This window comes from Natrix helvetica (genome assembly GCF_964273705.1).
Source record: "Natrix helvetica genome assembly, chromosome: 14".
Taxonomy (NCBI): Eukaryota; Metazoa; Chordata; class Lepidosauria; order Squamata; family Natricidae; genus Natrix; species Natrix helvetica.
In genome coordinates this window covers 9,924,692-9,949,905 of record NC_138564.1, presented here as the reverse complement: position 1 = coordinate 9,949,905, position 25,214 = coordinate 9,924,692, and the positions used below count along the sequence as shown (strand labels likewise).

Here is a 25,214-nt window from a genome sequence, read left to right as displayed (position 1 = left end):
CATCTACAACTGGTTCTGATTTCAACAAATGCATTCATAAATAAAAGTTCTGATCAATTAGGGTACCGTAGAATCACAGATTCAGGCGGCGATTTAGTGAAAAGAATCCCTCTTTTCTGGATCTGAGATTTAATGAGAGCATCTCTGGCTAAAAGGATGTCCAAGAGCAGATTTAGAATAGAATACAGAGTAAGAGAATAATGGAGTTGGATGGGATCTTGGAGGTCTTCTAGACCAACCCTCGGCTCAAGCAGGAGACCCTATCAGATTTCAGACAAATGGCCGTGTCCAGTCTCATCTTAAAAACTTAAAAACAGTGATGGAGCTCCCACTTCTAAAAGCAGTCCATTCCACTGGCGTATTGTTCTCACTGTCAAGAAATGTTCCCTTAATTCTACACTTCAGATTCTAAACTGGATTTCTGTTTAATTAGATTCCATGCTTTACTTCTCGTCCTGCCCTCAGGTGCTTTGGAGAATAGGTTGACCGCTTCTTCTCTGTGATAGCCCCTTAAATTTTGGAAGACCGCTATCATGTCATCCCTAGCCCTTCTTTTTGTTAGAATAGACATACCCAGTTTCCTCAAATCATCCATCATATGGTGGAGACTCCAGTCCCCTAATCATCATTGTTACTCTTCTCTTCACTCTTTCTAAAGTCTCAAGATCTTAGATTGGCACATTTTATTAAGTCACAATGGTATTTGTGTCATTTTGTCATATGTTTTAAACCATTTTCTTGTGGCTAAGACTGTTCCATAAACACTTCGTGCAGCTTTGCTGACACCAGGAGGGAAAAATTGATGCTGAATGAATTTGTTGACAGATAAGGTTGGGATACGGAGTGAAGAGACACCTGATTGTGACCTTATAGGGGAGTGAAGATTTATTAAATGTGTTTATACCTTGTGATAAAAGTCGGAAATCATTTCTTTATAGAATTTCTGTGCCAGGGTTCCAAGTAATAGATTCATTTCAAGTCAACCCTGAAGCTGTCCTTCTGTTCTTTTCCTTTTTCACATTCTTTCCTTTCTTCTTTCTTTTTTCCTGCAGCTTTTATTCTTTTCCCCCCCCATTCTCTTTCTTTTTCTTGGATTTTACCACTGTCATTAAAATCCTTAATGAGTATTAGACATTAGAAAACCATATCATGATACAGCTTTGCATGAAACGGTATAGGGTTTCCTGCATAGGCAGGGGGGTGGACTAGAAGACCTCCAAGGTCCCTTCCAACTCTGCTATTGTATTGTATTGTAATCGACATGGTTTGTGTGACGAGGTTGGTCAAAGCAACCATCTCAAATTGACTTTACTTATCCTTTCAAGATGATACAGCTCACATTTCCCAAGCGATGAGGTAATCGCGAAAGCTGTCATTAATCATAAGAGAAAGCCAACAACCTCAAGTTAAACTCATCGGAATATTCTCACAATGAAAACCTCAAGCTATCATCAAATATGTCTCCCATTTTCTTTGTTTATTGTATATTTATTTATTTTCTCTTTACATACAATATGTGCTTGGTGAACTGTCTGGGTCAATTTGTTTACATTTTGTTGTTAATTGTGAAGTTGTGTCTGACCCATCGCGACCCCATGGACAACGTTCCTCCAGGCCTTCCTGTCCTCTACCATCCTCTGGAGTCCATTGAAGCTCACACCGACTGCTTTGGTGACTCCATCCATCCACCTCCTTCTCTGCCGTCCCCTTCTTCTTTTGCCCTCCATCGTTCCCACCATGAGGCTCTTCTCCAGGGAGTCCTTCTTCCTTCTCATTAGGTGGCCAAAGTCTTTGAGTTTCCTCTTCAGGATCTGGCCTTCTAAAGAGCAGTCAGGGTGGATCTCCTCTAGGACTGACCTCTTGGATGGCCTTGCAGTCCAAGGGACTCACAGGAGTCTTCTCCAGCACCAGAGTTCAAAGGCCTCCATTCTTTGGTGCTCAGCCTTTCTCACCTGAGATCCTTGCCACCAGAGATCCACGAGCCATGGTGATTCAATGGTTAGAATGCAGGACTGCAGGCTACTTCTGCTGACTGCTGGCTGCCTGCAATTTGGCAGATCAAATCTCACCAGACTCAAGGCTGATTCAGCCTTCCATCCTTCCGAGGTGGGTAAAATGAGGACCCAGTTTGTTGGGGGCAAGAGGATGACTCTGTAAACCGCTTAGAGAGGGCTGGAAAACACTATGGAGTGCTATATAACTCTTAAGTGCTATTGTATTTAAGTGCTATGGAAGGAAGGAAGGAAGGAAGGAAGGAAGGAAGGAAGGAAGGAAGGAAGGAAGGAAGGAAGGAAGGAAGGAAGGAAGGAATTACCAAATGGGCTCTTAGGGCAGGGATGTCCAACCTTGGCAACTTTAAGGCCTGACAGAATGCAGTATTGCAGGCTAACTCTGCCCACTGCCAGCAGTTCAATCTTGACTGGCTCAAGGTTAACTCAGCCTTCCCTCCTTCCGAGATGGGTAAAATGAGGAAACCCAGATTGTTGAGGGCAACAGGCTGACTCTGTAAACCACTTAAGAGAGGGCTGCAAAGCACTGTAAAGCGGTATATAACTCTTGGTGCTATTGCTTGCCTTGCCCTCACAAAGTGGCAGGAGAGCCCCATTAAGTGTGTGTGTGTGTGTGTGTGTGTGTGTGTGTGTGTGTGTGAGAGAGAGAGAGAGAGAGAGAGAGAGAATGTGTATATATGTAGGAAGGAATGTGTGTGTGTGTGTGTGTGTGTCATATTTGTGCTGATAAATAAATAAAGGGAGACTAGTATAGATCTATTTCAAGCTATTTAGCTCTCATCAGCTAGCCATACTCTTACTGGGATTAGAACCTCGGCTGTATTACATATTAGGCAGATGTATTAGCCACTAAGCCACAGGCTCTCCTCCTTATCTTATATATATATATTCCTTCTTCTGCCTCTTCCAAGAAAACAACCCAACCAGCCCTCTGGCTCCGTTGTCATAATTGTGGCTGTGTAAGAGACAATGTTTGGTTAAAAGCCCCCATTTCAGGTTTCAGCTGACACGCCTCAACCTGTTGAGTCTGGTTGAGCAGCCTCGAATGCTATGTTTTGAGGGGGGTGGGGGGCGGGAATATGGAAGGTTTTCCTGACAGAGCTGACCTGGATGTCGTCCTTGCTGTCTGTCAAAGCATCCCTTTTATCTGAGCAGGCCGTCTCATAGACCGACGGTGATTTATTGGCCCAATACTGCTGTTCCCTGTCAAGAGATTGCAATCAGAAAGTCATATTTCGCTGCTAATAAGGGTATTCTTCTCCCTCCGTGGCCCCGGCATTCCCCCTGCCTTGCCTTCTTCAAATATTGTTTTATGGCTCCGGTGTTTACATCTTCCTGACACAGAAGTTGTGGCTGCAGGGAGCTTTCTATCACCTCCGAAACCGGCATCGCTGATGCTTTGATGCTTAGCTCAGAACTTGGAAAGCTGCCCGTCAAAGATCTTGGCTTGCCTTTTGCAGTGTTTCTTTATTGATTCACCTTTGGGGGGGGGGGGGAAAGAGCTCAAAAGTCCCAAAGAGGATAGTTGGGGAAGTGAATTAATTCGATGCCCTTCTTTTGCCGGAAAAAAAGAAAAGAAAAGAAAAACACAATGTCAACAACAACACACACACACACACACACGTCAAGAGTAAAAAAATAATGCAGTTCTTTTCCTCCCCTCGATCCGTGTTCTTTTAAGGCCCAGATGGCAAACGTGTGCTAGGGAGGGGGGAAGGATGAAAGAAAGAAAGAAAGAAAGAAAGAAAGAAAGAAAGAAAGAAAGAAAGAAAGAAAGAAAGAAAGAAAGAAAGAGAAAGACAGACAGACAGATAGACAGAGACACACAGACAGACAAAATTATGCCTATACCCACATATATTATGTCATCAGACAGATGGCCTCTGGGGAACAAAGCTTATTACACAATCTGGTAGCCCTGCTAGAAATACTTTTATCATTTCTAATAACGATAGAGATATTATTAAAGAAGGGAAAAGTTTTTCAGAAGACACGAGACAACCATCTGTCTGAAATGCTGCAGGACTGAACAGGGGGCTTGGACTAGACAATCTTCCAACTCTTCTGTTCGTTCCTCTTTTGCAAAGTTGAATTTATTAATTTAAAGCGACATTGGAGGGCTGTGGAGAAAAAAATGGGGCACACCCCTTAGAAATCAAAATTAACTGCATCCGTTTATTTCACCAGCTGACAAAGCCTGCAGTGATTTGGTTGACCTAACGTGAAGATTTCTGCTTACCTTGATAGTTGAAGGGAGACGAGTGTCTAAAAATATTCCCATTATTATTTATCTGCTTTCTTCATTGCCGATACATTTTTGTGCCTCCCGGAGAATACAGATGTACTTAAGTTGGGCAGATCTTTTACAAGCTGAAAGGTTCATCGTGAAAAATTAATGGCAAGTGTGTGTTAAGCAAGATTTTGGCAACAATCACCCTTGAAGAAATACACTTCCAGCTCTCTTTTGTAAATGCACAAGCTGTCTTTTCATCTTCACCTCCTCCTCCTCCTCCTCAACCTCTCAGGTAAGACATGTAAATGCACATTTTTTTGTGAAACAGTGTGTGTGTGGTCATAACAGAATAACAGAGTTGGAAGGGACCTTGGAGGTCTTCTAGTCCAACACTTCGAGGGTTGAAGCATTCACGACTTCTGGAGGCAAGTTGTTCCACTGGTTAATTGTTCTCACTGTCAGGAAATTTATCCTTAGTTCTAGGTTGTTTCTCTCCTTGATTAGTTTCCACCCATTGCTTCTTCTCCTGCCTTCAGGTTCCTTGGAGAATAGTTTGACTCCCTCTTCTTTGGGGCAACCCCTGAGATCATGTCTCCCCTAGTCCTTCTTTTCATTAAACTAGACATCCCCAGTTCCCGCAACAGTTTTTCATGTTTTAGTCTCCAGTCCCCTAATCCTCTTTGTTGCTCTTCTCTGTACTCTTTCTAGAGTCTCCACATCTTTTTTACATCGTGTTATATATGTGTGTGTGTGTATGAGAGAGAGAGAGAGAGAGAGAGAGAGAGAGAGAGAGAGAGAGGGAGGGAGGGAGGGAGGAAGGGAGGGAGGAAGGGAGAGAGAGACGGAAGGAGATGGAGGGAGAAAGAGGGAGGGAGAGAGATAGAGGGAGGGAGGAAGAGACAGAGAGAAAGACAGAGACAGAGACAGAGAGAGAGAGAGAGAAAGACAGACAGACAGACAGACAGAGAAAGACAGAGAGAGAGAGAGAGAGAGACAGAGACAGAGAGACAGAGAAAATGTGTGCTCTCTGGGACATTACGGGTGATTATCTTTCCAGCTTCGTCCCATGACAACCTGTGATTTCTCTCCTGTCAAGACACATTTGAAGCCAGCCTGCCCTCTTCACCACCTATAAATATATACTGTACATCTGATTTTTCTGGAGTGGGTGAGGCTGCCCTATTAATCATCTTTCTCATAAAAGTTCACTTCCTTTGATAGCTGTCTGAGGGAAAACCTGGGGCTTCACGGGGGGGGCGGGGGGGGCGGCAGGAGGAGGTGAAGAAGGCAAAGTTGAATGACAGGTGTTGAAGCAGCCCAGGATTCCATACAAACAAAGATTTTGGGACAACTCTTTGATTCAGCTTCACTTTGCCTGGGGTGTCCCTGACTTTTTGGACAGGGCATTTTTGGAATCTCTCACGCAGTTGTCTTGGTTTATTTATCGGATGTGTTTCATTGTGTTTATACAACCACACATCTCACAGAACACAACTCTGGATGTTGCTCATGATAACTTCCAAAAGGAAAGCTCTCTGGGCTTAATAGGCCTGGATTGCAGCTCCCAATTACCCAATTTCAATCTGATTGATCAATAGACAAACAAGCCTAGAAATTTTGGTCATCACACTATAAATAGATGTGGAGACTCTAGAAAGAGTGCAGAGAAGAGCAAGAAAGATAATGAGGTGACTGGAGGCTAAAATATACAATGAACGGTTGCAGGAACTGGGCATGGCTAGTCTAGGGAAGAGAAGGACCAGGGGAGACATGAAAGCATCCTTCCAATATTTGAGGGGCTGCCACAGAGAGGAGGGGGTCAACTTATTTTCTCAAAGCACCTGAAGGCCAGACAAGGAATAATGGATGGAAACTGGCCAAGGAGAGATTCAAGCTGGAAATAAGGAGGAACTTTCTGACAGTGAGAAAAAATCAACCCATGGAAGCGAAGTTGCCTTCAGAGGTTGTGGGAGCTTCATCCCTGGAAGCTTTCAAGAAGAGACTGGACTGCCGTCTGTCAGAAATGGTGTAGGGTCTCCTGTTTGAGCGGGAGGGCTGGACTAGATGACCTACAAGGCCCCTTCCAACTCTATTAATCTGTCAAATCTGTTTCAACAGTCCTCATGAAACTGGCTTTTCCCTGCCATGAATGGATCATCGTCTTGTACGCACCGTAAAATAAAAACAAAACACAGTATTTGAAGTTCTTTTTCTGATAGTGGAAAGAAGGAACTCAAGAAAGGTAGGCGGGAGAGAGAGGGGAAAAAATCCATCATCTCTCTTCTTCTTCTTCTTCTTTATTGTCCTGAACTTACAATAGTTCTGAGATGATCAGTACCCAGAAGGGAATCATAATTTCCGTTGAATAAACAGCACTTTGGAAGTTTCCATGGCAACCCATCTGCAAAACAACGATGACTAGTTAGTCAAGATGAGGTTGTTACAATCCGGATGGATTGTAATCATGAGATAATCAATGTCCTTTCAAAGACTCTTCTTCGGTGGAGAAAGTAGAAAGAATTTACTTTCTTCTTGATTGTTCTATTTTCTAAGAAAACATTGTGTCTCTAAGCTCAATTGTGTTCTTGCAGACCTTCAAGTCCTTCATGTTTCTAGGTTCTATCATATTTCAAGACTTAAAATGGACACCTAACATCACAAATGTCATCAAAAAAGCACAACAAAGAATGTTCTTTCTGCGCCAACTCAGGAAGGCATTTTGTGGCTCCTTTCCTTTTACCCAAGGCCTGCGTCCGTTCCGATCAATCCACAATCAATTGTTCGTTCCGATTGTGGGTCAGGCGATTGTGGGTCTGCGAACGTTGTGTTGATGGAAAAGGACTCGCGAGAAGAGCTTGAGTTCCTTATTCAAAAGCCTGCTTAAATCCTCCTCTCTCTTTTTTTTTTTCCTTTCTTCGTCGGACCTGACCACTTTTAAGAATATTAAAACCTGTCGCTGCTTAAACCCGGAGATTAAATAAGTTGAAACTTTTATCAGCTCCGGTGAGAGATTTAATGCCGGGAAGATGGAGTGAGCCGAATGGTGTAACAAGAGCCACTTCTCCCCCCCCCCCCGCCAAACGGGCGATTCAGGAGCTAATCATTTAGAAAGCAGGGTGGGTGGTGGGGTGAGGAGGGGGGGCATGAGGACCACGGCAACAGCAGAATCAAGCTTTGTCAAGGGATGGATGAGGGGAGGCTGGTCAGAGAAATCAAAAGGCAGCTGTCTCAAAGGTGTTTCCCCCCCCCCCCCCACTCAAGAGGTTTTTTTTTTCATTGAAGATGTTTCACTTCTCACCCAAGAAGCTTAAATTAAATCTCTCACCGGAGCTGATCAACTTATTTTTTAAAAAGTATGATAAAGGGAATGTATATTGGATACTAGTCGGTTGGATACCTGTGCTTCGCTATGGAATTATATGATCGGGCTTGATAAATTGATAGTTAACGCTTGAACATTAATGAGTAGTTATGATCGGTCTCTCCTATCTCCTTCTCTCCCTCGGGCTGGCCCCGTTGATCCTCTCCTATCCCCTTCTCTCCCTCAGGCTGGCTCCATTTATCCTCCCCTATCCCCTTCTCTCCCTCAGGCTGGCCCCATTGATCCTCCCCTATCCCCTTCTCTCCCTCAGGCTGGCCCCACTGATCCTCTCCTATCCCCTTCTCTCCCTCAGGCTGGCCCCGTTGATCCTCCCCTATCCCCTTCTCTCCCTCAGGCTGGTTCCATTGATCCTCTCCTCTCCCCTTCTCTCCCTCAGGCTGGCCCCATTGATCCTCCCCTATCCCCTTCTCTCCCTCAGGCCCATCTTCCTCCCCAACCTCCTCACTGTCCGACTCTGCTGCCAGCTCTGCTGGCTGCTGGCGGGCCACAACACCAGGGTGGCCCCATGGGCCAATTCTAAGAACCCCGTGTCCCAGATCTGGCCCACAGCTCTTCAGTTTGACGCCCCTGGTCTGGTCCAATGAAGAGAAGGTCTAAGGCTGATAGCCGCCTTCCATGTTCTTCTCATCCCTGAGGTTAAATTCAAGGGCACCACATCTTCCCCAGGTTGCTGACAAGTGAACTTCGGAAGCCGGTCTTTAATTGCTCAGCAGTGCATTTGTTCCTGTTGTTGTTTTTGCATTAGTGTTGGCTATTTTTTGCAGGACCGTATTGCAATCTCAATCCAAGGCAAAAAAGGCCCCCTAAGTGCTTGAGAAGGCGCTCTTTAATGTACAATTTGTATATATATCCAAATCGATACATTAGTGATGAATATTAACAAACTGGGAGAAAGCACTAACTTATGGGAATCGCCCACTTCTCGGTTCCTGCTCTATTCAGGTAGCAAAGCCATTAACGGCAAATGCTTCTCGTTAGGGCCTGTTGCCTTCTGAGCCAACAGCCACTTCCTACCATCTTACAAGTTCTTCTTACTTCTGAAGTCCTGCAAAGGAAGCAAGGCAGCAGTGGGATTCACTTACCTGCCCTGAAAGCAGGGGTGAAATCTGCCCGGTTCGGACCAGTTCAGCCAAACTGGTAGGGACAATTGTCCCTGGTTCTGCAAACTGGTAGTAAAACTGTCTTCCCCACCCCCCTGCTTTTTAAAAGATTTTTTTCCTTTGAAAAAAATTGAATTGGCAGGGGAAAAAATGCTTTAAAAAGTGAAAAAAAAAAGTTGGCTACGCCCACCCAGTCACATGACCTCCACCCCGCCAAGCCACGCCCACAGAAACAGCAAAAAAATTTAGAGGTCACCACTTATTTTCTCCATCACTGGCCTAGGACCGTGATGGCAAACCTATGGCACGCGTGCCGCAGGTGGCACATGGAGCCATTTGTTAGAGCATGTGAGGCGTTGCCCTGTCGGAACACCAGTGACTTCCACTTTGGCCGTAGGGCTGTTTTTTGCCCTCCGGAGAAGCCTCCGGAGGCCGAAAAACGGCCCTACAAGAAAACCGAAAGTCCGTTCCCAAACTTCCGGATTGCCCGTAGGGCTGGTTTTTCACACTCCGGAGGGCCTCCGGGGGTGGGGAGGCTGTTTTCACCCTCCCCAGACTCCTAGAAAGCCTCTAGAGCCCAGGGAGGGGGAAAAAACGTGTACCAAAAGCGGGGTGAAGGAGCCCTGGTCATGCGCCGCAGAGGGGGGAAGTGCGCGCATGTGTGGCACACCCATGCGTGACCCCCTAGGCAGTAAACTGGCCTAGGGCAAGAAAGTAACACGAGAAACAATTTCGGATAACCCTAATTCACAAGAAGAGAGAGAAAGGAGGAAGACTTGCAAAAATTCTATCCCCAGAGCTCTTACAGTGAAAGTACTCCTGATCTATTTGGAATTGATTTCCTGATTTTATTTATTTATTTATTCAATTTATAGGCCGCACCCTCTCCACAAAGGGGATGAGTTTTGCAATGGAGCAAGTGAGGTGTTTGCGTGTCTCACGCTTAACCAAATGCAATTAATAAAGCGTTTCGGCGCAATCTTTCCCTCCTGGCATCTGCTCCCAAATTTGAAACCTCGAAAGATTTGAAAAGGCTTGAGCCCTGAATGCCGATCAGAAGGTTCCGTCCAGATGGCAGCTTATTGCTTTCACCGTTGGGTTTTTTTTTTTTTTGGAAATAAGATGCAGGAGAAGGAACAGCATGGCTGAAAAGATGACAAACTCACGCCTCTGCAATGACTTTCACCCAATTTGCCTCCTCTGTCTCAATAGGCACTCATCATCATCATCACCGTTGGAATTGGAAGGGACCTTGGAGGTCTTCTAGTCCAACCCGTTCCTCGTGCAGGACACCCTATCCTAGCAAAGTAAAATTAAAAGCAGGGTTTGCTTGCCGTGCCCAGGTCCTTCAGGAAAAGGAGGGAAACTTTGCAAGCGAAGGTCCAGCGATGGTCAAGGGAGAACCTCCCTGGAGAAATGGAGGCCAGGAGCTAAAATTCATTGCCAAATACCACCTTTGTACCATTAAATGCAAACTGTCTGTCTTGCTCTTACTTGGCTTGGCATCCTTCTCACCCGTTGTCTTCCTTGTAGCATTGGCCTGTGGAGACATCTGCTGGACATACGGAGAAACTCTCTGACTCTTCAAAAGATTTAGAGCAGTGGTTTTCAAACCTTGGTGGTGAGTGGGCTGGATGAAATTCTGGGAGATGAAGTCCATCCATCAGCTCCTGACCAATTGAAGGTTAACTCAGCCTTCCATCCTTCTGAGGTAGGTAAAATGAGGACCCAGATTGTTGGGGGCAAGAGGCTGACTCTGTAAACCGTTTAGAGAGGTCTGTAAAAGCACTGTGAAGCGGAATATAAGTCTGTGCTATTGTTATTGTGCTTCCTTCCTTCCTTCCTTCCTTCCTTCCTTTCCTTCCTTCCTTCCATGGTGCGCAGTAGTTAGAAAGCAATATTGCAGCCTTCCTTCCTTCCTGCCTTCCTTCCTTCCTTCCTTCCTTCCTTCCTTCCTTCTTTCTTTCCTTCCTTCCTTTCCTTCCTTCCTTCCATGGTGCGCAGTAGTTAAGCAATATTGCAGCCTTCCTTCCTTCCTTCCTTTCTTCCTTCCATGGTGCGCAGTAATTAGAAAGCAATATTGCAGTCTTCCTTCCTTCCTTCCTTCCTTCCATGGTGCGCAGTAGTTAGAAAGCAATATTGCAGCCTGCCTTCCTTCCTTCCTTCCTTCCTTCCTTCCTTCCTTCCTTCCTTCCTTCCTTCCTTCCATGGTGCGCAGTAGTTAGAAAGCAATATTGCAGCCTGCCTGCCTGCCTGCCTGCCTGCCTGCCTGCCTGCCTGCCTGCCTTCCTTCCTTCCTTCCTTCCTTCCTTCCTTCCTTCCTTCCTTCCTTCCAAGGTGCACAGTAGTTAGAAAGCAATATTGCAGGCTAACTCTGCCAACTGCTGGCAGTTCGATTCTCACCAGCTCAAGGCTGACTCAGCCTTCCATCCTTCCAAGGTTGGTAAAATGAGGACCCAGATTGTTGGGGGCAAGAGGCTGACTCTGTAAACTGCTTAGAGGGGGCTGGAAAGCACTGTGAAGCGGTATATAAGTCTAAGTGCTATTGCTATTGCTATTGCTATTGCTATTCTATTCTATTCTATTCTATTCTATTTTATTCTATTCTATTCTATTCTAACTCTAGTGGGTTGAGCAAATATGACTGGGGAAAGACAGTCATTCAAACAATTTGATTTATGCCTTGAGGTTCTCCATCACTTAAAAAGTACGGTAAGCTGCATCCATTCACTTTGTGCAGAAAGTTGATGGCTTCCTCTATCACAAATTCTCCTTTTGTTGCTGTTGCTAAAAGCCACTTTCCAGGCTGTGCTGCCAGACCCAGAGGCGGGAGTCCATTGTCCTAGAAGCAGAAAACGCTCCAGTGATGGATTAAGCAACGATTTTTGTAGAGGGGGCCTAAAAGCCAAGCTGCGAAAGCTATAAAAGAAGCTATTGCAGATAAGCAGCTCATGATAAAAGTGACCACTTAGGAAATATTTGCATGTCGGAAGGATTGTCCCCCATAACAAGGACAGCCTTGGGTACATTCACAAGCCCAACTAAGTGAGTTTGCATGCACTGATTGGGTGCTTCCATGGACTAACAACAGAAATAACAACAGCGATAGCAATTAGACTTATATACCGCTTCACAGTGCTTTACAGCCCTCTCTAAGTGGTTTACAGGATCAGCCTGTTGCCCCCCGCCCCAACAATCTGGGTCCTCATTTTACCCACTTCAGAAGGATAGAAGGCTGAGTCGCCCTTGAGCCGAAACTCCTGGCAGTGGGCAGAGTTTGCCTGCAGTGCTGCAATTTAACCACTGTGCCATAGAATAGAATAGAATAGAATAGAATAGAACAGAATAGAACAGAATAAATATTGGAATATAGAGTGGAGTGGAGTGGAATGGAATAGAATAAATATTGGAATATAGAACAGAGCAGAGCAGAATAGAGTAGAATTATATTAAGTCCAGCTTAGCGCCTTGTAATTACTCAAATAATTATATTTAATTATTCATTCCTTCTCTCCCCACTGACTCTGAACACAGCCGGTTGTATGTTTAATGCACTTTCAAAAACCACAAGCCACACACACACACACTTACACCCCACCCCCAAATAAATGTTCCATTCCTGCAAATATTCCAAGAACTTCCTGCTGTGAGACGGCTGTTGTGTTTGTCCAGTGCAAAACTGGCCTACCGCCAAAGCCCCCCCTCCCCCCCTGTTCATGATTAACCAGCAACTGTACCGAGCGTAAGGCCATCCTGCTGCCACTTAGCGTGGTCCATGACCCTGGACGAAATTTCTCTCCTACCAGCAGCCCTCCCTCAATTTCCTTGGGCCGATTCTCCCCTCCTTGTGCCTTTCCCCAGGCGCTAATGAGATTATTGCCGATTGTAACTGATTACCCAGTGGGTACGTTAACTAGCCGGGCCTTCATCTGGCAGTGGGGCTGACCTTTGCAGGATGAAATGATAAAGTTTGGTGTGTTGTGCTGGAGGAGGAGGAGGAGGAGGAGGAGGAGGAGGAGGAGGAGGAGGAGGAGGAGGAGGAGGAGGAGGAGGAGGAGGAGGAGGAGGAGGAGGAGGAGGAGGAGGAAGACGACAACTATGGGGTCCTTGATGCTCTCTGAGCTTGTTTTCTTGCAAAAGTTTCACTACCCAACTAGGTAACATCATCAGTGCTAGAAGGGAGTTGGGGGGGGGGAGGAAGAGTAGGGAGGAAGAGGACTGTGGGGCCCTTTGGTGCTCTCTGAGCTTGGTGGTTTTCTTGCAGACATTTCATGACCCAAACTAGGTAACATCATCAGTACTAGAAGGAAGGAGGACAGGAGGAAGAGGAGGAAGACAACGGTGGGGTCCTTGGGGCTCCGTGAGCTTGGCGGCTTTCTTGCAGACATTCTGAGTCCGAACCGAAGAAGCTCCTTGGATGAAAAGCGAAACATCTTCAAGGAAAAAACAAACTCCGCTTGCCTTTTTGGGGGGGAAAAAAAAGTATTTTTGGGACGTACTTTTCCGAAAGCAAAATCTACTCTCCCAAATAGGGAACTTATTTTCAGGAGATGATGCCGTCTTCAGCTTGCTGTATTTTAACATTTTACTAGCCATTCCTTAACAACAGATTTCTAATGTAGCTTCTGCATCTGGATCCCCAGCTTAAATAAAGACGATATGAGGAAACGGCAGTAAACAGGAGTCTGTCTGGCTTTGTATGCGTTCTAAAATAGATGCCTTTGGTACTTTGGAAGCAATTTTTACAAGACGTTCAGAGCTAGACAGCACGATGCAAACAGCTGCAGTTGACTTAATAAAAAAAGCTGCCAGCGAGAGGATTTTTTATTGGGAAGTCATGAAAAGTTAACTGTCTCCTTCTGTCTCCCCGTTGCAGATTTAATTCCTGGTCGCCGTTCCATCATTCCACGAAACGTATGCAGAAAAATAAAAAAGTAATTTGGGATTTCATTGGGAGCGCTGGAAGAGCAAACGGGGAGGCAGCAAAACATGTCTTTTTTTTTTTTAATACATTTGGGATTTTCCTTCATTGCTTTCACAGTATGGTTTCAAAATAAATTGTTTTGGTATTTGTACATCAAAAAGTACTTTGCTGTAAACCGCTTTGGACTTGATATACAGAGGGGTTAAGTAAACGTCCTTTATTGGGCCACACAAATCAGAGAGAAGAATTCCAGCAGGGAATAGAAAGCAGTCCTACGTTTAATTCAGTTTATTTAATAAGCCGTATTTTATTAGGCGGTGGGACGCAGTTGGTTAGTGGCTAAGACACTGGCACTGGTTTTATGGATTCTTTCTTATAACAAACTCCAACGTCCTGCCAGAAAATGCCCATTAAGCTTGGGTTTTTCCTGAGGAACATTTAATCCGATGCCTTTAAAAGGAGGATTTACAAGACTCTTAGAATCCTCTGAGAATTCCCAAATGAGGACCTACGGATTTTGGGAGAAAAACATTGATGGATAGGATGCTCGTGAGGACGTTTTTGAGACACTGGGATGGAGAAAGGAACGTTTTCTGGAATAGGGTTGAATGTCATCAAGCCGAACCGTATGACAAATGGTTGAGGGAGCTATCCAGCTTATGGAAGAGAAGGATTGGGGAGGGGGGCATAATAAGGGAGTCAACCAATTCTCCAAAGAACCAGAGAGCAGGACAAGAAGTAAGTGGATAGAAGCTTGTTAAAGAGATGCAAACCTAGGAGAAATTTCTTGACAGTGAGAACAATTGGCCGATGGAACAGCTTGCTTCCTAAAATTGTAGGTCACATCACTGGAGGTTTTCCAGAATAAGACTGGATAACCATTTCACCAAGATGGGATAAGGTCAGCTGCCTTAGCAGAGGGTTGGACTAGAAGACCTCAAAGGGCCTTCTACTAGCCCTATGATTCTATGTCATTCTAGATTGCCAAGCAACAGGAACAAAATCTGTTTTCTCTCCATCAACCGCATCCTGATGAGAATGTTACATTAATGGAGACATTGAGTTTTGAAAGAATCTCCCCGAGATGTGGTCCCAAATGGCTTGAAAGTAGACTAGTGCAACTTCAAGACCACCACGGTTGAGAATCAGATACGGTCTTGACGTTCACCAGTTTTTATATTTGCAACTTCCATCAGCTTCTAAACAGCTGGTAAAATCACTAAAGTCAACTAAGCGGGAAACCCACACAAGTTTCAGTAATTCAATAATTTATTCATCTAAAAAAGTGTGTAAAAGTATATAGCTCTCATCCACAAGGTATATATGAATGACATTTAAAATGGAGGGTTTTTTTAATATTATTGGTTCTTCTTTTTATCAAAGTCTCTCTTTTTTTTTTTTAGTGTATTGTACCAGCGATATACTGTTAAGGTTTAAAATGAACTTCACACAGTTCTGTGTTTTGTTTTGTTTCAAATTGGCTATATATAAAAAAGAGGGCCACTGCAAAATGCTCAAGGAAAAGAACTCAAAATCAAATTCTCCCAAGAAATGTACAGCTTTTACATTTAAAAAAAGGTTCGGAAATATACATACAAGCATGCTGGACAACTGTGCCCCCTCCCCAACCCCCAACCCCGTTTTTGCTCAAACTGTACTCATTCTGATTTCTGTATGATTTCTAAAATTAGAAATTAAAAAAAATAAAATAATTTCTTCACTCTGTAGGAAATCCAGGGCTTGTACATTTCAGGTTAATTCAGTAAAAAACCCACAAGTAAAATAATGCATATTTAAAGGGAAATATACAGATTTTTTTTCACACTGAAGGTACATAAGATTTTTTTTCTTTTTCTTTTAAAATCTATTGCCATTCATTTATTTTGCACAAAAATGTATAAATATGTTAAACCAGTTTTTCTTAACTTAAAAAAAATTAAATAAAAACAACATCAGATGAAAACTACTCCTTATTAACCCCTTTCCCAATATTTATGGATTGGGGGGGTGGGGTTGTGTGTGTGTGTGTGTGTGTTTGTTTTAAATGTTTGCTTTAGAATTGGATCTCTGGGGATGGGGAGAGAGAGAGAGAGAGAGAGAGAGAGAGAGAGGTCACCCCTTAATTTAAAAAAAACAGCCCATTAAAAAGAAGCCAACCCAACTATAATCCAAAATTCAGGCGAATCTTGGGAACAAATAACCCCAAAGTGTTAAAAGATAACTTTACATAGTTTTCCTCACCAAGAATTTTTTTTTTGTATACAAGTTTACAATCTTCATCTTTTAATGCTCTTCAAAAGGCCTTGAGAATTTTCCTTTCCGATTAAGAAAAAATAATGTAATATTTTTTTTAAATCCATTTTACACTGTGTACATTAGATACAAATGGTTTTTTTCCATATATCTGAATTTCCCCCCCACCCCTTCCTATACATTGCAAAACTCCTCCAGGTGGGCAGCCTGGAGCAGAGAATAATAAGAGCAAATCCATTTACAGAGTCATCTGACCTATCCTTTTCCGTTCATGGGATTACTTTTTTTAATAATTATAATAATAATAATAATTATAATAAATCTGATTTAAACATTACATCATCGTTTTCAAGAAAAATATTTAAATTCATAGAAATTTTCATTTTTTTTTCTTTTTCTTTTCATTTAACCAGAAGAAGAAAGAGACGATTGGAAGAACTTCAAAAATGTGAAAGGGTCCTTTAAGGGTGGCCGTGACAACCAAAGTCCCGCCCTCTTTCCCCCCTCCTTCAAAGCAGCCTTGGCCTGTCACCACTAGAAATGGGAACGCCCTCCATTTAGATGCCTCCAATCCCAGGAGTTATTCAAATCAGGGGTGGGCAGCTTTTAAAGGCTTGTGGACTTCAACTCCCAGAATTCCTCAGTCAGAATGGGAGTGTGGAAGTCCACAAGGCTTTAAGTTGTCCAGGCTGAGGACTTCTGGGAGTTGAAGTCCGCCAACCTTCAAGTGGCTAAGTTTGGAGACCCCCCCCCCCTGATTCAAACAATTTCATGGCTTTAAGCTTTTTCTTTTTTAAAAAAACAAACAAACAAAATCAAATCTTGACGCCACATTTTAAATAAGTCAGGCTTATGCTTTTTTCCACCCCCCACCCGAAGTTTTCTTTTAAGTTTCCATATTAATGTAATGAAGTAGGTTCTTTTAAAAAAAATTCTCTGAAATCTCTCTTATTGAGGTTTTGGGAGGTGGGAGTGGAGAATATGGACATAATTGTTTCAAAAATTTGGGTACATCTGAATGTGGATATGCAAGACGGGATGCTAGAGAGAGAGAGAGAAATAATCCACATTGATCAAATCGGAAGGTTTTTTAAAGAAGAGATTGGACAGCCATTGGGTCTCCTGCTTGAGCAGGGGGTTGGACTAGATGACCTCCAAGGTCCCTTCCAGCCCTATTATTATTATTCTATTCTAAACACCTCCTTAAACTTTCCTTTCAATGGTTATTCCGCCTCCCCCCTTTTTTGGGGGCTGGGGGTTTCCATATTTGAAACAGCCAGTCCCTCCCAGTCATGTGGAACTACACCTCCCATGATTCCCAACCCCTGCCCCACACGATCCCACTGCTGATCGCTCCGGGTGACGAGATGATGATACCCCAAAAGCATCAGGATGCTGTCAGATTGGAGAAAGCATGTTTCTGTGAGTTTTCCGTATTTTCCCCCCGGTCTTGGCTATTTTGCATGACACGTTGTTCATCTGATTTAATTCTCGGCAGGCCGCCTCCTTAACTCAGAGGGTCCACCCCTCAAAATGTTTTCTTTTTTCTTTTTAAAAATACGTGACTCTTTTGAATTCTTCCTCAATGGCTCCTTCAAACTGTTTGCCCTGCTCCATCCCGCCCCGCCCCGCCACTCCCATTTCTAAGCTAAAAAGCGAGAGGTATGCCAAAAAAAGAAAAATAATAATAATAATAACCCCACTTCTCGGTGAGATGGGAATCGAATCGCGTGCTGTACCTGGTCCTCTATAATTTAATAGCCCCTATAAATAAATTAAAAATAAAACAATAAAAACTGGACAAACGTCAGCGTGTCTCCAGATCATTCGTATCTACACGGATTGGGGAGGCGGAGGGGGGGCAATAAACCCCACCCCACCCGCATTCATTCATTCATCCCATTCTGTCAAGGAGTTCCAGGTACACCAAAATAATAATAATAATAATAAAAAAAATCCCATATATATTTTTTCGACTAGTAGAATCGGTTCTTCTGTCGCAGCCCCGTGGATGCCATGGGTTGTTGTTGTTGTTGTTGTTATTGTTCAAGGAAAATGCCAGAAGCTTTGGGCCATTCAGACCGGTCTCACCGCAAGATCAGTGCACCGAAACAGAAAAGGGGGACCAAAAATAAAAATAAAAAAGAACGGGGGGAAAAAAAGAGAGAGAATGAAATGAAAGACGTATTGTCTTCACTGTGGTCCGTAATTCTAGTCAAGGTGTTCAGCCAGCGAAATTTAACACTGCCTTCAAAAGTCGTAACACGTCTCGGCTGCCTGAAACTCTTGCGGGGGAAATGAGATGATCCCGTTTCGGCAGATGGGACGGTCCTCTTGCTTTCTTGAGGAAACCGGGAGCACGGCTCCGGCTTCTTCTCCGCCTTCTTCAGACCGGGATCTGAACTCTTGCAGGCCAAGCGCGTCTTTCTTCCAGCGGAAAGAGAAAAGGTTTGGCTACGTCCACGTCTCCGCTACTAGAGAATGTTCATGATGGCGTTGTAGAGCTGGGTGAGCACCACAAAGTGGATAGGAAGGCAAGACCCACGATCCTGGGTCGCCGGGTTACAGGTTAGCCATGACAATGCGTTATATTGTTCCAGGACGAACCTGCAGCGAGAGAGAGAGAGAGAGAGAGAGAGAGGGAGGGAGGGAGGGCGAGCCAGAGAGGGAGAGGGAGGGAGAGAGAGAGAGAGGGAGGGAGGGGGAGAGAGGGAGAGGGAGGGAGGGGGAGAGAGAGGGAGGGAGAGAGAGAGAGAGAGAAGAGAAAAACCAGGTGAGAAGAAAACTGATGGGGGCACCAAAGGCATTGCTTAGGCCTGGGAACGAAACATCTTCAAGGAAACAAACCTAACTCGGAGATCACCCAGGAAGACCCTTCAAAGCAACCGAAAACATTTGGGCAGATGTTCCACAGCGGAAGGCCGGTCAAAGACCAATCCTTGCATTATGACTGACGCAGAACCAGGAGGTCAATTACCTGAGGACATCTGATGTGGTTTTGGAGTCCAAGGGGTGGGGAACTCTCTGGGAAGTCCGGGCAGGAAGGAGTTCGTCTGTTTGCGCTACGGAGATGTGATGATGCAGTGATGCCTGTCAGGAAGCAGAAGACAGGGGCGGTGTGATTGTGATGAGTTCACAAGGAAGGAAAGAAGGAAGCAGTCGTGCAAACTCCAAATGTCTGTACCGGCGCACCAAACCCTACCAATTCAGTGTTTGTTCCTGACAAACGCCCCTCCTTAAAGGGGCGTTTGGCTCCTTAAATCTCAGTCCCCAGGTGTGCCTTGTGAAGAGGGGAGGGGCGCTCTCCTCCCGAGTGGTTCGGTCAGCCTGCGCTGTTCCCACCTTCTCTCCACTCTCCGTGCTCTTGGATCAGGAGGGGGTGGTCCTTGCTCATCGCCTGAGCTCTGTCCCTCGTGTTCACTGCTTAGCCTCTCCTGGTCATCTTGCCCCTCTTCCTCTCTCCCTACAAGTCGTCCCAATCCTGAAAGGCCCCGGCCTGCCTCGGCCGCTCCTCCCCACATTCCTCTGAAGCCAACAAAGCCGCCCCCTCGATCTCTGTTGGCTCCAGTTCTGGCTTGTCTTCCTCCACAGATTCAGGCTCCGATGGGGGTATGACAGTGATTAAACAACTCACATCCTTCTGGGGCAGCCTGGTCCCCCCCTCCCCGAGAAATAGCGAAACCAACCTTGAGAAAGAGGGGGCACTGGTTCTGAGCTTGAGGACAGGAGGACCAGAACCACTGAGGAAGGTTCTCGGCTTTGGCAGTGGAAACGAAGTAACCCAGGGCGAGGGGCTGCTGCTTCAGTTCTTCGGGGGCTTCCCGGGAAAGGAGACGCTCCCCTTGGCTCTGAAAAAAAAATCAAGGTGAGAAGGGCAATGCAGGTCAGTGCCTGGAGCATGCAGGTTTCAACGGGGTCCCTCGTGACCAGATTGTTGTGGCCCACCAGCAGCTCTCGCAGCAGATTCGGACAGTGAGGAGGTTGGGGAGGAGCATGGGCCAGTCCTGGAGGCTGGGGAAGGCTCAGACGAGGGCTCCGTGTTGGAGGCAGAGAGGGGGCCAGGGCCGTCCGACAGTTATCAGCTGCCTTCGGAGTCAGACATCAGTGAGGCAGAGGAACAGCTGGAGCCTGTTCCCAGTGTGCGCATGCGCAGGGCTGCCAGAAGAACAGCTCAGAAATCAGGGTAGACCTGGGAGTAAACCCACAGGTGGTCGGTGAAGGGCCCCTCCCACAGGAAATAAAAGAGGAGGGAAAGGGGATGTGGCTTTTGCAGGAAACAATTATTTCATTCGTTGTTTGTTTCAGGAGTGTGAAGATCTGTCCGTGAATCTCAGAGACTCTGTGCCAAGTCTTTCCTTGCGCAGCGCCTCATTGGAGAATATTGACATGGCAGCTCTCCAAGCTAGATAAGGTATGTGGTCATAAATTCACCTTTGAAAGACTTGCTGAATGGGAATGAGAGGAATTCACATTCGTTTAATGAAAGGGGTTTTGTTGGGACCAGGAATTTGCTTTGTGCTCTTTGGGGAAGCCGAGGTCGGAACACAGATTCTTGTCCATCTTGAGACACCCCGCCCAAATGAATCTGGGCAACGGAATGGAGCTGAGTTTACTGGCCAGATGCTCTTCTTGTCACCAGTATGGAGTTTCGTTCAGCATATATATTCCCATTGTACCCAGAGAGAGAGAAATATCTGCCTCTACTTAGGATTGAACTCACAGCCTCCTGATTGTGAGGGGAGAGCTCCACCTCTAGGCCATCGCACCACTCCACAAAAGGGGCACAGGGAAATCCTGAGTACTTACCCGGCTGTGCTGAAAGGATGGCCCTACCCCAATTCCGGGAGAACCAGGGGACGGGACAGGGGAAGAGTTTGGGGAGGAGTGAAGGTTCCCGGTCATCAGGATACCAATGTCATTGTCCATGTCATCCGGGAATGGGAGGTCAAACATATCATCTTAAAGAGGGAAGAAGAGCAAAAGGAGACGTCAGTATTATTAGCTTTTTATGTGATTCTTTCTTTCTTTCTTTCTTTCTTTCTTTCTTTCTTTCTTTCTTTCTTTCTTTCTTTCTTTCTTTCTCTCTCTCTTTCCCTATCTGTCTCATCTGTTTCTCTCTCTTCCTATCTGTCCATCATTCCTCTCTCTCTCTCATCTGTCTTTCTCACTATCTGTCCATCCCTCCTATCTCTCACCTCTCCTTTTCTTTCTCTCCCGTCTCTCCATCTCTTCTGTCTCTTTCTCTCCTATCTATCTCTCCTGTCTGCCTGCCTCATCTCTTTCTCTCTAGCCTATCTATCCATCTCGCCTGTCTCTCTCTCTCTCCCATTTCTCCCTCCCTCCTATTTGTCTTTCTCTCCGTCTCTCTGCTCTCTCTAGGTGTGTATGTGTGGGCGGGTGTTTGTGTGGATCCAAGTTAAGTTCAATTCCTGACAAAAGTCCCTGCAATTTTCTTGGCAACGTGTTCCTAGGTCAGCAGCTAGTTTCATGCGGACTACAACTCCATACCAGGGGTGAAATGCTACCGGTTCGGTTAAAAAATGCTTTAAAAGTTTTTTTTTTTTTTAAAGTTCCGATGATCAGCTGTACCTCGCAATCCTCGGAAATCCAACGTCAAGCTGTTCCACTGATTAATTGTTCTCACTGTCAGGAAATTTCTCATTGGTTCTAAATTGCTTCTCTCCTTGATTAGTTTCCACCCATTGCTTCTTGTTCTACACTCAGGTGTTTTGGAGAATAGCTTGACTCCCTCTTCTTTGTGGCAACCCCTGAGATATTGTAACACTGCTATCATGTCTCCCCTAGTCCTTCTTTTCATTCAGCTAGACGTACCCAGTTCCTGCAACTGTTCTTCATATGTTTTAGTCTCCAGTCCCCTGATCCTCTTTCTTGCTCTTCTCTGCACTTTCTAGAGTCTCAGCATCTTTTCTACATCGTGGCGACCAAAACTGAATGCAGTATTCCGAGTGTGGCCTTACCAAGGCATTATAAAGTGGTATTAACACTTCACGTGATCTTGATTCCATCCCTCTGTTGGTGCAGCCTAGAACTGTGTTGGCTTTTTTGGCAGCTGCTGCCCACGGCTGGCTCCGATTTAAATGGTTGTCCACTAGGACTCCAAGACCCCTCTCACAGTTACTACTATTGAGTAGTAACTGTACTATTCCATTCTAGACAATTGGCTGTCCAATTCTCTCTAGAAACCTCCAGTGATGGAGCATTTTTACTCATTTTTTTCATGGCTAAGGTTCTTGTTTTCGTTCTCCCCTTCCAAAAGCAACAGCAGCCTGGCGATTTAGCCAAGGTTGTTTTCTTTTTTTAAGCCGCCACCTTATTTGCTCCACCTTTAGAAATGTTAACAACTGCCGCACTTAGCATCACCTCGGAGGTAGAAGCAAGAAAACTAATAGCTTGGAAGCTTTCTCTCTCTCTTTTTAATAATTAAACACAGAAAAACGACTTGAGAAAATTAAATCTAACACCCTTTCGGAAAGCACAAGCCGCTGGACATTAGTCCAATTAACGGGCAAAGCCCTAAGGGCCCAAGTTAATGCAGGTTAAAGATTTGTCAGCCCAGAGTTCAGGAGGGGGGTTTGAGGGCCGCACGCAGGGACAAAGAGGTGAGGCCCACTGAATTCCATCAAAAGATCAAAGAGAAAGGGAAGGAGGGAGGGAAGGAGGGAGAAAGGGGGAGGAGGCAACTGGACTTTCTTGTCGTCGTTTTTTCTTTTCTTTTGAAGACGTTTCGCTTCTCATCCGAGAAGCTTCTTCAGCTCTGGCTGGATGGTGAAGAACGGAAGGATTTATACACCTTGCAGACAGCTGGTCGTTTGCATCCTTTTAAGAGGGTCATTGAGGCCACTTGGAGGTTTTATCTGTGTCCTCCTCAGGGTCACCTGAGTGGTGAAAATGGTTCCTGTAGTGTGCAATTTTTCCTCTGGAAATCCATCCATTCAAAGGGTGTTTGTCCCAAGTTGTATAGCTAAAGATCTGTAGAGATCCTGTCAAAGCTGAAGAAGCTTCTTGGAGGAGAAGCGAAACGTCTTCGAAAGAAAAAACAAGGAAGTCCAGCCTGGAAATAAAAGCACCTTTGGGACAACCGTGACTTGGAGGACGGAGAAACACTTTTCACCCACAACTTAATTTTTCTTGTGTGTCGGAAAAGTTCTCCTCACTTCGGTGTTGTCTCTCTTTAACGACCTGCTTACCCCTTATGTCTTGTCAGAATATAGTATCACAGGGCTGGAAGGGATCTTGGAGGTCTTCTAGTCCAACCCCCTGCTCCAGGCAGGAGACTCTACACCGTCTCGGTCAAATGGCTGTCCGGCTTCTTCTTGAAAACCTCCAAGCATGGAGCACCTCTGAGGGATGTAACCCTAGGCTTGCTTTGGCAATGTATATAAGCTATGATTACTTTACTGTTACTTTAAATGATTCAGAGATGTAATTGGCTTGTTATCTCAAGCAGCCATAAGAGGGAGCCAGAATGGCTGTTAGATCTCTCTCTAGCTGTTTTGTTAGAAGCTGATCGGTGTATACTGAGGTATTGTGGTTTGTTACTGTTAGCTGTTTTGTTTGCTAGACTGAATATTGATAACTGACTGACTGAACCGTGTATGACTTGGACTGTAAACTGAACTCTGAATACTTCTATATTTCTACATAGTAAACTACTATATTTTTATACTATTCAGTGTCTCTGTATGCTGGTTTGTGCGTGTTATTCCATATCACTCTCAATACGCTTCTCTGCATACTCACTCTCCTAACGGGGAGCTTAATTACTTAACAGCACCCACAGTTTATCCCAAAGGTGCTTTTTTTTCAGATGGCAACTGGACTTTCTTTCTTTTTTCTTTTCTTTCCTTTCCTTTTGAAGACGTTTCGCTTCTCACCCAAGAAGCTTCTTCAGCTCTGTCCTACCTCTGTGCTTTGGAGAATAAGTCAGTGGCCTCTTCTCGGTGACAGCCCCTCAAAAGTGTTGCGAAAAAGATACCGCATTTTTCGGACTATACGATGCGCCAGAGGATAAGACGCACCAAGATTTTGAAGAGGTAATTTTTTTTAAAAAAAGTTTTTGCACTCTGCAAACCTCCCAAACCCTCTGCATGCCTCGTTTTTTTGTGAAAAACGGAACATGCAGAGAGTTTGAGAGGCTTGCAAAGTGCTCCTGGGGGCTGGGGGACACCAAAAATGAGCAAAAAAACGACCCATTTTTTGTGAAAACAGGCCCATTTTTTGCCCCCCCCCCCCAAAAAGGAGAGGCATGCATAGCCTTTAGGAGGCTTATAGAGTGCTCCAGGGGACTGGGGGGGGGGGGCAAAAACGAGCATCCAGGAGCACTTTGCAGGCCTCCCAAACCCTCTGCAAGTCGAATTTTTGCGAAGGGGGTGGGGTTTTGGGAGGCCAAAAATGCTGTATTCAGTGTGTAAGATGCACCCAGATTTTCACCCTCTTTTGGGAGGGGGGGAAGTGTGTCTTATACTCCGAAAAATACGGTAGCCATCCTATCGTTGAAGGTAGAGGTGGTGGGACTCACCCGAGACCGATAGCTGAAACTTTCTGATTTGCGCACCGAAGGGGAAATCCACCCCCCCCCCCATCACTTCCTCCCCAGCAGCAACTGACTTACCATTATTAGGGCTGAATCCATCTTCATTGGGATAATTTGCAGGAGCGACCTGGATGGTTGCCGAGGTGGGGAAAACCAGGATGTGAGTACAAGAGGCATCCTGGGGAGTGTTGAGTTGTGAAGACTGCAGATTAAGGGCGGTGCTCCGGCCGAAGACGGATCCCATGGTGACAGCATCTTTCGAGAGAAAGACAAGGAAGAGGAGGAGTCAGGCTGCAGGAAGGTGGCTTCAAACATACCACTAGGGGAAGACCTCAGGAAAACGGTCCTTCTAAGGACTTATAGATAAGGTCAAGATTCCCCTCGCACATATGTGCTAGTCGTTCCTGACTCTAGGGGGCGGTGCTCATCTCCGTTTCAAAGCCGAAGAGCCAGCGCTGTCCGAAGGCACGGAAAGGCGCACGGAACGCTGTTCCCTTCCCACCAAAGGTGGCTCCTATTTTTCTACTTGCATTCTTTACGTCCTTTCGAATTGTTAGGTTGGCAGAAGCTGGGGCAAGTCACGGGAGCTCATTCCGTTACGTGGCACTAGGGATTTGAACCGCCGACCTTTCTGATCGACAAGCTCAGCGTCTTAGCCCCTGAGCCACCGCGTCCCATATCTCCTTCATGGCAAGACTACAAAGAAACCAATTCAGATTGGTTTCCCGTGGATTAAAAAATGTGAGTGTTCAAATTTTT

The 25,214-nt window shown here is 45.3% G+C and overlaps 1 protein-coding gene and 1 long non-coding RNA gene across 2 annotated transcripts in view; one reads left to right on the top strand and one right to left on the bottom strand.

Moving 5' to 3' along the window:
* Positions 1–25,214, top strand: part of LOC309399284 — a 667,582-nt gene that overhangs the window by 359,733 nt on the left and 282,635 nt on the right. The window lies entirely within an intron of this gene.
* The window catches only part of MED13L (mediator complex subunit 13L), a 132,994-nt gene continuing 124,480 nt past the window's right edge, over positions 16,701–25,214 (bottom strand). The window contains exons 27-31 of the mRNA XM_081966833.1: positions 24,534–24,710; positions 20,708–20,859; positions 19,588–19,749; positions 18,879–18,991; positions 16,701–18,508 (exon numbers count right to left, since the gene is read on the bottom strand). Of these exons, the coding sequence (XP_081822959.1) occupies positions 18,376–18,508; positions 18,879–18,991; positions 19,588–19,749; positions 20,708–20,859; positions 24,534–24,710 (737 nt within the window). The 3' untranslated portion in view covers positions 16,701–18,375. The remainder of the gene's footprint in view (positions 18,509–18,878; positions 18,992–19,587; positions 19,750–20,707; positions 20,860–24,533; positions 24,711–25,214) is intronic.